Genomic DNA, 13121 nt, shown 5'->3' with positions numbered 1-13121 from the left:
TGATTCCCTCACCCCACGTACATTTATTAGTGCCGCAATGTAGGTAAAAACTATACTCCTCCAAGACACTTCTATGTCAACATGCCCATTTGTATATAAATTCCATTCCTTCAATAGTTCCAAAATTGACACATGAGGCACTGTAAGTTTTAACCCCATCCCGACCGCGGATGTATCCGGTACATTCAACAAAAACGGTCCTAAAGGACAGCGGACGTACCTGATACGTCTGCGGTGAATTAGAGTGCTGGAAGCAAGCATGATCGCTTCCAGCCGCTCTAACAGCTGGAGTCGCCCGGCAGTGAGGCAGAGCATCGGAAACCATCAGACAGGCTTCCTATGCTCTGCCAGTGATGAGTGCCACAAAGGGCCGAGTGAAGATAATAATAAAAAAATAAACATAAAAATAACTCCCTCCCTCTATTCCCATGAACTTATGCGATCGCCACCGTTCACCCGCCGGTGATCGGTGTTCTTCTACACTGGGGGGGGGGGGGGGACTGTCTGACAGCCCAGACAGTTCCTCCTCTGTTAATAAGGACCCCCAGGGGCCATGTGACCACTCTGAAAGCCGCAATAGGTGTCCATTGTGCTGCCAGCAGATAGACTTCCTGAACTGACAGACAGTCCCCCTGCTGTTGAAAAAAGTGGAAAAAAAGTTTAAAAACAAAAAAATAAATAAAATATATATATATATATATATATATATTTTATATAACGTCATACCAAGTGTATTTTTATATTAATATAAAAATTAATTTTACTTGAAGTGTATTTTTATATTAATATATAAATATCAAGTAAAATTACACGTGATATCCATATATATTGTGTGTGTGTGTATATATATATATTATAAAAAATAAATTAAAAGGTGTAAAAATAATTTAAAAAATTATATGTAATATCAGTCTAACTGTATTTTGATAGATATATATATATTTATATCAAAATACACTTAGAAATTATATACGTATATATAAATAAATAAAAATAATACGAAATTTATATATATATATATATATATATATATATATATAAAATGTCCATATACATAATTACATAAATAATTTCATAAATATATACATAGACTTCAAATGTATAAATATGTATATATATATATATATATTTAAATTCTACGTGCATATTTATGTAATATTTTTACATAATTAAGTAATTTTATTGATTGCAATTTGGGGGACCTGCCTGACAACCCAGACCGAAAGTCCAGAGAATTTAATTTGCTAGCACTGTATTTAACTCTGTAACTTTCAATGACACCCTAAAACCTGTACATGGCAGTAAAACATATCACAGGGAAAATTACGTTTTTTGCATTTTTCACACAAACGGCACTTTCATTGAAGATATCATTGTTGTAATATGATTTACTGTTTTGAAACACTAATATTTGTGTTCAGCGAAGTCTCCTGAGTATAACAGTTCTGCCCATGTACAGGTTTTATAGTGTGTTTTTAAAGTTACAGGGTCAAAAGTAAGGCTGTTTTTTCACGCTGAAATTTGCCAGATTGGTTATGTTGCATTTAAGAGCATGTGGTAGCCCAGGAATGAGAATTACCCACATGATGACATACCATTTGCAAAAGAAGACAACCCAAGGTATTGCAAATGGTGTATGTACAGTCTTTTTTTTACTAGTCACTTAATCACAAGCATTGGCCAAAGTTAGCGTTCATAATTGTTTTTTGCATTTTTAACACCCAAACTAATATAAATGCTAACTGGCTACCAACGAAGACTGGACATACCCCATATTGAATACCCTGGGTTTTCTACTTTTCAAAAACATCTAGTTTGATGGGGGTAAATTACATTGTCCAGCTTAAAAAATGTCCCAAATAGGACATAAGTGCATGATGACCAGCTGTTGGAAAGCTAGAACACGCACCCTCCAAATAAGGTATTTTATCCCCCAGAAAAAGCATCACACCTATAGATGGGTGGTATCACTGTACTCAGGAGATGTCGCTGAACACATATTGGGGTGTTCTTTGCAGTGACCCTTAAAGTTCTCAGTACATGTATTCTTAAATTACTATGTGTGACAAAAAAATCACCAATTATTATTTTTTATTTTTTTTTATTTGGCATAGATCGGTGGTAAAATGGTTGCATGAAAAGAGTAAAAGAGTTAAAATGCCTCAAGTTTAATACCTTAGGTTGTCTTCTTTTAAAAAAATATATACATGTGAAGGGTTATTCAGGGATTCCTCACAGTTATCAGTGTTACAAGAACATGTTAACATTGGGTGTTTCTAAAATCAGGACAAAATTTAGAAACTATTTAGCATGGGTGTTTTTTGGCGGTTGAAGATGCGCAACAGATTTTAAGGGTCAAAGTTTGAAAAAGTGTGTTTTTAAAAATATTTTTTCATCATATTTTATGAAATATTTTATAGTAAATTGTATGATATATGATAAGATAAAATAATGGTATCTTTAGAAAGGCCATTAAATCCCAAGAAAAACTGTATATAATATGTGTGGGTACAGTAAATGAGTAAGAGGAAAATTATAGCTAAACACAAACACCGCAGAAATGTAAAAACAGCCCTGGTCCTTAATGGTAAGAAAATTGAAAAATGTTCTGGTCACTAAAGGGTTAATGTAATTCACATGTCACAACTATTCTGCAATATTGGGTGCTTGATATGTTCTTGTGTGTCTGCACCTCTCTACGTATTGCATCCTACATCTGTACTTGCCTGTCTGCACCTTTACATCTATAGATTTACACTTCTGTAATGAAAAAATGTACATAAATGAAACACTGCAGATCTATTGACTGCAAATTTAAATTGGCCTTTAACTAGGTTGAGGATTATGTTTTCCAGGGAGAAAAGCCATGAGTGACAAACACGTACTACTGTCTGTTTTCTCATATCAATCTTACAGTTACTGCAGCAACACAATAAATCCAAAGTGATAGGAGTTTGTTAGCAGTACAACATGTGAGACAACAAGGATAAAATGCTATTGCTTAGACCTTCATCAGACTTTCATTAATCCAATCCCACACCCTCTATTTTAATCCTAAATCTAATTTCACAGGTAAGGGAATGCCTTTGGGGTCTATTTAGTGTACAGTAAAAAAAATACACAACTTGATACATTTTAAAATCAAATCGCACATCTATTGTCCATCTATTTAATCAATCTAATTCATCCTTCTATCTAATATAATCTATTTATCTAACCCATCTAGGATCTCATTGTGGACTTATGTTATATATTTGCAATCATAAGAGATGAATCAGATAATTCACTGTTTTACTGTATATCTCCCATCTTCGATGTTAAAAAACAAACAAAAAAAAAACCATGAATTCACTGCAAAGCATACGGGACTCTGAGAAACATCCTATATAAGGTCACTTCAAATTATCTTTGTATTTAAATGAATATTATGTCATTGACTGTGATGAGTTTATGTATCCACTTCATGTCTTCCTGTTTCAGGAACATAAGTCTGAGTTCCCCAGATGAGCGGAGTTCCTCATTTGAAACGAAGATTGACTTATGTAATATCCTGTCTCCACAAACTGTTAGGAAACTGATAATTTTGTCTATTTAATGAGAATATGGCTTTAAAGTGAATATAGCTGATGTGAATTTATGCTGATGTATGCATTCTCTAACTTTCAGTTGTTTTACCACCATAAATCCACCCACATGGGCATTTAGGAATCTAAGCCACTCATGTGAGTTCACAGTTCTACATATCGTTGATTTTGAAGGATCTTCCCATTCTGGCTTGCATTATCGAAGAACTTCAAGAAGTTTTCTCTTATCGTATGCACTAAAAATTATACATGCATACACTAAAGACTTCTTTCAACACGATTACTTTAACAAATGCTCTTTCACAGTCCAATAAACACACCTCTTCATTACAAGAAGCATAGCCTTGGTTTCTGTTAGTAGTACTTTATCCCCTACTTTATATGCTCATTGTATTTTCAGCAAGCATCTTTATCTGCTATATGAGTTACACAGATCAGCCACAATATTAAAACCACCTGCCTAATAATTTGTGGGGTCCCCTCATGCTGCCAATACTGCTCTTTTGCATCCTGCAGTACCAAGACATTAGCAGCAGATCGTTTAAGTTCTTCAAGTTGAGAGGTAGGGCCTACATGGATCGGATTTGTTGTTCCATCACATGCCACAGATGCTTAATAGGATTGAGATTTGGGGAATTTGGAGACCACACCTCCTTGAACTCTTTGCCATGTTCTTCAAACCATCCCTGAACATGTTTTGCAGTATGGCAAGGTACATTATCCCTCTGAAAGAGGCCACTGCCATAAGGGAACACCAGCGCCATAAAGGGGTGTAGGAAGTACATGTCCAAGTTACATCCACGTAAATGCAAGAACCCAATGTTTGACAACTTTTCATTGCCCAGAGTATAACTCTTCCTTCGCTGGCTTGCCTTCTTACCATAGTGCATCTTGCTGACATCTCTTCCCTAGGTTAATGATGCATATGCACACTGCCTTCTACCTGATGTAATAGAAACTGTGGTTAATCAGACATGGTGTTGTTCGTGGTTTTAAATTAATTGCAACCTTCTTACATTACTCTATGGCTCATTTCTAACAATGATGTCCCCATTGATTGTGCTTTCCTGTGTTCTGACACCTTTCTACCACTGCCTCCATTTAAGTTTTTAAGAAATTTGAGCTACAGTAGCTCTTCTGTGTGATCAGACCAGATGGGTTTGCTTTCGCTACCCACGTGCATCAATGAGCCTTGGGTGCCTGATGCCTGTTCCCTGGTTGTTCTTCCTTGCACCACTTTTGGTAGGTACGAACCACTGTATCTGCATACTGGGAACACGCTATAAGACTTGCCATTTTGGAGATGCTCTGATCAAGTCATCTAGTCATCACAATTTGGCACTCGTCAGTCACTCAGATCTTTACTACTAAATCCACTCCTTTCTACAGAATTTATAAGCTAGATCTTTAGGACCTCGTCTGTTTGCATAGAGATCTATTGCTACATCATTTTTCACTCCTGATAGGTCAGTTTAATTTTGCAAACCTGCATAGGTGGAGATATAAAAAGGTTTTACACTGTAACAGTTAGAGAAGGATAGAGAACTTTGAATGAGTGTTTTCTGTAGTTCCACTTTACTAGAGCTGTGTATACTGTATGTGGTTATGTGGACATATAGTAAAATATATTCTGTTGGTATTTTGTAAATCTGCATTTCTAGAAATGAAATTAGATACTGTATTCCATTTCCACACCGTACACTCTGTACTAAACGTTATATTTACCTTTGTATATTATCAGAAGAATTGCAAGATGGTGGATACAATATGTTTATATATTTATTTTCTTTGAAGGGTGAACAGATTAATATATAGTACACATATACAGTATATAACAAATATATAGAATTAGGATTCTAGGTGGCTTTAAATAGCTTTTCATAGACAACACTGTATCGCTATACATTTATGCGAGCAATATGTCCATTTTTTTTTTTTAACAAAAGATATATCTTTCATTTTCTATTAGAAAGCAGATTATAGCAAAGGGTTAATTTTGATAGAAAAGGGGTGAATATGCTACAAAATAAAACTAATACTAAAAAGCTAATTTAAAGCCACAAGGCGATTGGATTATTCTGGGGAATTCTTTTTTTCAAGGAAAGAAACATTTTTACATCAGGTCGAGCTTGTTCTGGAGGGATATGTACGCCGGCAGCACTTGGCAGCATTACATTTCAGTTTGTGACTCGGCATAAAATCATAAATAATCAAGACCATCCTATGAGATTCGGATGAAAGAGATTTACTTAATGGAAATCTCTGAACTTGAGATGAGAGGTATTCTATGAATTCCAGGCCCCAAGTGCATTAATAACGCATTTATCTAGGAAACCTTGTGAAATGGGGAGTCTTTAATTTCTCAGAAAGATAAATGGTTGTGTGTCTGAGATCTATTTACTGTAGCATCATTTTGTACAGTTACCAATTGGCCAGATTTCCTTCAAAGTCACATCATTTGGCATCATGTCTTGTTTCTCCAGGCAGCTAAGCTCAGATCTTGTTTTTCCTTTCTTCTGTTCAGTAGTTTAGAGTTTTAAAAAGTGTTTGTAAACATTTCTACATATTTCTTGCTTTTTGCAATACAGAAGTTTTAGCGTCAATGGGGAACAGGGCTAATCTTTCAAAGTTTTGCTTTCTATAATATGTGCCTCTAATACAGAATGGTCTGTGCACCATTATATAGCACTTTAAAAACTATCATTTTTAAATAAATCTGTCGTGTGTATATATATATAAATATATATATATATATATTTTTATCAAATGAAAGGCTTTCAACCGGCCTTGGACACAGAACAACATTGCAGAGTTGAAAGACTCATTTCTTGTTCTCTGTATATTGCTGGGGGCTGCTCTTTAAATCTCCCGACTCTGATTGACCTCTGACATCACATACGCTCAGAGACCTTTGTCTTGCTTTCAGTATATGTCACTGAATATTTTAACATGGTGATGCATTTCAAAATGGCCTCCTAAGTGGAAGAAAATGGCAGACGTGATTAAAAGCCAGCGTACTGTAGTACGGTCACTTGGAATACCATTGATTTGCATTATTGTTTTATAATGACTTGTGGTATGAAATTATAAAATAACAGCGTCACATAAAGTAATTGAATGTTACCATTAAGTTATCATTAAACGTATTATTGTTTTTTAGTCGAACAAACAATACATCTATGTAACACTTTACCCTTTTCTTAGAATCTACTCCTGCAACTCCAGAAGACCCAGATATTGCTCTTCAGGAAGAAGACCCTCTTTGGAGCATAAACATTGGAAGTGAGTCTAAGAAATTTTGTGACCTCTGTCGAGCGTGGTTTAATAATCCATTAATGGCACAGCAACATTACGAAGGGAAAAAGCACAAAAAGAATGCTGCACGTGCAAAATTACTACAAAGGCTCGGAGAAACTCTAGACTCGGAAGCATTGGAAGGTAAGTGACTTTGGTTTGCATAATGTTCACGAAGAATGATCCTGTTCATTGCTTAATATTTGCAACAAGTGCAAAATGTTCTCATGCATTCATCTACTTTATTATCATTTTTGTAATTATTTGTTTTTGTATGTTGTCAGAAGCAGGTGCTGCTGTTTTTATTATTTTCCTATTAATGTATGCTATGAAAAAATAAATAGTTTAATACTTCCTGTGCTGAAATAAATTGCAGTAATATGAGTACCTTCAAATCAAATAAAAACAGGCTAAAATGACGCTGCCTATGCCAAGCTGATGATTGAATTTTTCAAATAATTTTCATCAGTCAATTTAATAATCAAAATATTTACATTTTAGAAAGGCTTACAGTTTGTTCCAGTTAGTGCACACATAAAGATGAGAATAGTTTTTGATTACTTTAAAAACTGTTGTCTTCAAAAAAAAGTTGTTGGGAGTTATGGTGCTCCATTCATTATACCTCAATTTTAGGGTCTGTTTACACTGTTAAAATGTGCGTAGCAACAGTGTGTAAGTCCCATAACCCCCAGGCCCTTAACCACCAGCACCAACAATTAAACCAACACAGTTTGGAACCATGCTAAAATGTTACTGTGCTCTCATTAACTCGTATAAGATGAGCTTTGCTCAAAATGATGCAAGACATTTTAAACATAATTTGAATTCAGAATAGCATATATATGCCTGTCTATCAACCGAGTTTACTCTAACAGTCCTGTAACATAATATCAACTGTAAAGCAGTGATATCCCTTTTCATCCGAAAAACGTGTGACATATGCCCACAACACCTTAATAATATAAATAAAAATATACACTCATAAATGCAATACTTTGTAATCTAAAATATTAAGAATATATGGTTTCAAAAAATAGTGGATGCAATTACATGTATGTGTTTGGATACTTATGGTATATACGTGCATGTGAAAATATAACAGATATGTGGAAAATTCAGGATCAAGTCTGTGGACACCTTATCTGACCAAGACCACTCTCTTGTTAACTAAAGCTGGACTCATGTTGGGAATGTTGTAAATGAGTCTCTATTAGTATGGGTGATTAATAGACTTGTAAACATGACAATGTGGTTTATCGGCATCACGTTGGATATGGACTATCCTTTTGGGTGGGATCAGTCTGTTATGCAACTCACCTAGGTTCTCTTTGTAATGACACAAGATGAGCTAAAACCAGCTTGAGATGTGAGTGGAGACCCACCAAAGAATAAGCTACTTGAGCTGTTGTCCGTTCTCATTATTACCGAGCCTAATGGCTAGACAATATCAAGCATTTTTGCACTGCCAATTGTGAGTTGTCCTAATCATATTATAAATGTATTAAAAAATATTACATAGCTTTTTTTACGATTGTAAACTTGTAAATATTGAAAAAAGGGGACCAGTGCCAAACACTACTTTATTTATCTACTATAGGTTCTTTTTGTGTGAGCGTTTTTACTTTTTTATTTTTATATTTCTTCTATTTTTACCGTTATAGAGGTTTAAATTATATATTATAATAAACCATTGTATCTTTGTTTTTACGTGCAGAAATTACCTTAAACTTTACAGAAAGAAAAAAGATAGAAAAAATACTCGTGCCTTGGATCAGTAATAATTAATTAAACATTCAATCTGAGTATTTTGCTGAGACCGTTTTTATTTAGTTCCCCTTCTGCAGATCAGTAATGGTTTTAAACATTTTACCTGGCCTTCAAGGTCCGGTTTAAAGAAAATAAAATTCAAGCATTGTAGGAGTTGAATACAGATATGATGCACCAGCTTTCAATATGTAGGACATATTTAACATTTTCGATGGACTATTGCTGCAATGGGTAATCACTTTATGGGATAGTAGCAACAGAACATTATTCATGGAAAATAAATACATTAAATTTGATATGGCAATATCGTTTTGCAGTTTACTTGAATTATAATACAGTTACAAAGTGACAAATGGCATTGAATTAAGTTCCTTTGACCATATCAGACTATTCTCCTCTGTCTTCTGTTCTATATTAGTCAATACACTTTTGCTGGCGTTTTCATTTCCAAGCTGATGTTGCAGTCTATTAATTGCATTTGGTGTTATGATCACACGCAGATCATTAACTCTTTCCTAGGAAAAAATACTTTATTTTTCATATCTAAAAGTGCAGAATTAACCTGAAGACGGCGTCTTGGCACGCTGAAACACACGTTGAGTTCTTTTATTGCCAATTTGCATCTGGGTAGCACTACGCACATTTGAATTTTTGTGTTGAGTGTTTAGGGTTACTGGTTCATGTAGGCATTAGCTCTGTGCGGAGCTGAGGTATATAGGGACAGCAAGAGATTTTTATTAATGGGGAATTAGTAGCACCTTTTATCTTTTGCAACCTCCTGGTTCTCTCTCTGGCATTTTGGGACACAGTGTACAGGGGAGGTTTGGATGAGTCTAGTTTAAGGATAATGACCTTCTACCTCTCTTAAAAAACCTCTTCCCTACCTGTCCAGAGGCGGACACCACCCACCTCTTATACCCCTGTTTTAATACTGTTTATATTTTCTTTTTTTTGTCAATCTTTCTTTTATTAAGGCATGTAAGATGGGTTACAGAATAGAGAAAGGGAAATATACAAGTGGTACATAATATAGGGTTATTACAGCAATAACATTGATGGTTTATATTTCCGCGATATTAATGCCTCATTTTTGTTTTTATGTTAATTAACGAAAACATATTATAAACAGGCTTGAATAATTTGCAATGGCACTTATGTGACAGTTTCACTATATATCATAACCTTTCACTATATACCATAACGTTGCGAGAGAGGCATGAAGCCTAATCTATGAACATGAGGGTTATGTTGATAAGGTCATTGAACATACTGCCATTTTTATATGAAGTGAGAACATGTGAGATATGCAGGATACCTCTGGTGTAAGGATTAGACGCTAGATACATGGTTCATCAGGCGAGATAGGCTCAATGTACTCAATACAAGAGGTTTGCTTCATGGAGTATTAGGTTAGAATTGCTATGGAAGCATATCATAGGTTATACAAGATGGAATATTTTGACAGGCGTTTACACTAAGATACGATATGCATTTGTCGATTAATAAATCCAAGAAAAACAAGAACAAAATCAAGAGCACCTTGTTACCCCCTTCTGAACCTAGTATGAAGCGCTTGGTTCGCATACTGCGCTAATCATAATGCTTATTGATAGGGCTTATAGCACTGCAGGCTAATACACAAAGCTAAACAATTGATAGGCAAACATGAATATAAAAAACAGTATGCTTTTGTGCGGGATTTTTCTGGGGCTGCAGCTGCATTCCAATAGATTTTTCCCTCTTGGTCTTCGGAGGGTCTGGGTCAGCCATCGTGGTGAGCTTGGTGTCCCTCGCGTGTGTTCGTGGGTCAGTTTGTTGCAGGCTGGGTGGGAGGTAAGTAGGTGGTCTGTCTCCATGCCGTGGTAACCCCGTTTGTCAGCAGATTGGCGGGAAAAGACGGTGTCTTGGTAGTGTGCGGCAGTCGCTGCTGTGTCTCTGGTCCAGACTTTTGAGGAGGGCTATTTCTGGCTGTGTGCTGGGTGAGTGGTAAACTTGTTCGGCCCCCCCAGGTCAGTGTTTGCGGGCCCAGCGGCGTCGGGGGTTCGGTGGTCGTTGTGGCTTAGTGTCATAGGTGTTAGCCTGTAGGGTCTTGCTCTTTTGATGCCCCCTTTATCTATGCTCGTCAACTGTGGTTGTACCTTTGCTGGTGGTCAGCCGACATATCACTGGGGCCGGCTGTGGTGTTGGAAGGCTTCCCCCTCGCTCCGTTTGCGAGTAGGTCGCGCACATGGCTGGCGTGCGGCGCCCATCTTAATGAGGAGTGCCCTATGGTCTGCGGCAGGGTATTCATTTGCTTGCCCGCTTGCTGCACCTCTGGTTGCCCATGCAGACCGGGATAACCCCCCCGGTCCAGAGGGGGGGGGGAGGCCAGGCACCGGCCGGAGACCCGGGAGAGCGGCCGTCTCGTCCCGGCTCAAGCTCCCATGTGCCCCAGGCCCTTGTCGGGACGGTGCTGGCGGTCTTGGCGGGTGTCCCTGTGTACCTCTGAAAATGGGGGTCAGTGTGGTTTCCGTTTCGGTGTGCTGGGTGAGCTATTTCTAGCGGTTTTTGCAGTTTTTCCAGTCCTGGAGCAGGAGCTCAGACAGAACGCGTCTGATCCCGCCGGCGGCCAGGCCCCGCCCCTTTATATTTTCTTTTTAAGTGGACCATTATATTTTGTATCATTGAGAATGAAGTTTAAGGTTTTTTTGGGGCCACTTATAAGACTTCTGTGTTTCCACCCAGTGTATCCCACAATTTTGGGTGACACTGGGATTTCTGTTCTCATTGTCAAAGTGCACAATTAGTTTTCCACATTTCACAAAATGAATAATATTTTAGAACGGGACTACAAGTTTTGAAATTTCAAATAGTCTATTTAGAACGCACCTGATTATTCAGCAGTAAAGATAGAATTTAACATGTGCGCAGTTTTATTGAGAAAATCTCAAATTGCATGCAAATCCATAGGCTGACATAAATCAGAGATCTTTAATCCAAAATCTACTTGAGATACTAAACCACTTGGTGATATTTTAAATAGTTGATTTTTTTTTTTTTTTAATGCTTTAAATAATCACTGCTGCTTTCGTTTTGTGGCTGTAGAGATTTAAAATTGGATTCTAATGTTCAATATAGCTCTAGAACATATTTGATTGTCCGTGATATCCTAGCAGTTAACAAACTGTATATCCTTTGTTTTAAAAGCCCAACTCCACTGTGTGGTACTCAGTATTAAAGGTAATTAATTAATCAATATAAGATGAAAAGAGGACACTGCTGATGTTCTTTAAAGGAATTAATCTCAATCTTAAAATAATCTAGGTCTCATGGAAAACAAGAAATGTTTAAATCTCTACAATGTTTTAGCCAATTAAAGGAACACTATAGTGCCAGGAAAACAAACTTGTTTTCCTGGCACTAGGGTTATTACATCCCCGCCCCTCTCCCACTGGACTGAAGGGGTTAAAACTCCTACAGCCACTTTCCTTAATCCAGTGCCAGGCTCCCTTGGTGCTTGTGACCTCTCCTCCCCGTGAAGACGTTAGCTCTGCATTCATGCCCAGAGCCGCGCGCATTCAAACCGCCCATAGGAAAGAATTACTCAATGCTTTCCTATGAACGTCCAGCGGGAGTTCAATGCAATTTTTGCATTGAGGATTGCGAAAGTGGCCTCTGGTGGCTGTCAGGCAGACTGTCACTAGAGGCTGGATTAACCCTCAATGTAAACATAGCAGTTTCTCTAAAAAAACTATGTTTTCAGCTGCAGGGTTAAAACTAGGGGTCCTGGCACCCAGACCACTTCATTGAGTTGAAGTGGTCTGGGTGCCTATAGTGGTTCTTTAAGTCCACTCCTCATTATTATTTCTATATGGTTTCATATATTGATGTAATACATATTTGTATGTTTATTTTTACTTAAAAAATGGGTCAAAAATGACAACTGATGTTTGCAGGAAGAAATGTGGGTCAAGAGTGATATAAAGATATGTAGAGGTCCTACCTATATTTACCGTATTCTGGGAATGTGTTACAGAGACATCACATCTTGTGTGTTTCATAGCCCCATGAGACACAGAGGTGTAACTAGGACCGACTAGATCTTGGTTCAAGAATAAAGTAAACAAAAAATGCTAACAACTTTGCATTCCAGGTGGGACTTGACCGACAAACCTATGACTTTCTGGGTAAAGGCGCAGCCCTGTTTATTCATAGCATTGGCGTGGAAGGGCGTTTGCTTCCTTTGTCAGACTTGTTGATCTCCAGGCAGAAATTCTTATTGGAGAGGTTCAGATACCATCAGCTGCAACATTTCTATTCCTCTGTTCTACTGCAGCACTTGCTACAGGGGTCGCTGACCCCATTCGAGGAGCTTTGTTATAGGCTGAGCATTAGATTCGGGTTATATCAACCCTTTACTGGATGCTCCTACATGGATCTGAGACTGCGCCACTTGGGAAGAGACATAACATGTCACATTTTCTGAACTGCAGTGTT

The 13121-nt window shown here is 37.2% G+C and overlaps 1 protein-coding gene across 1 annotated transcript in view; it reads left to right on the top strand.

The window, feature by feature from the left end:
- ZMAT4 (zinc finger matrin-type 4) overlaps window positions 1-13121 on the top strand; it is a 361795-nt gene that overhangs the window by 143018 nt on the left and 205656 nt on the right. Inside the window, exon 5 of the mRNA XM_063434627.1 lies at window positions 6789-7022. Coding sequence (XP_063290697.1) covers window positions 6789-7022 — 234 coding nt within the window. The remainder of the gene's footprint in view (window positions 1-6788; window positions 7023-13121) is intronic.

Source organism: Pelobates fuscus, chromosome 10 (assembly GCF_036172605.1).
Source record: "Pelobates fuscus isolate aPelFus1 chromosome 10, aPelFus1.pri, whole genome shotgun sequence".
Classification (NCBI taxonomy): Eukaryota; Metazoa; Chordata; class Amphibia; order Anura; family Pelobatidae; genus Pelobates; species Pelobates fuscus.
The sequence above is the reverse complement of the archived record's forward strand: the minus strand, read 5'-3'. Positions and strand labels throughout refer to the sequence as shown.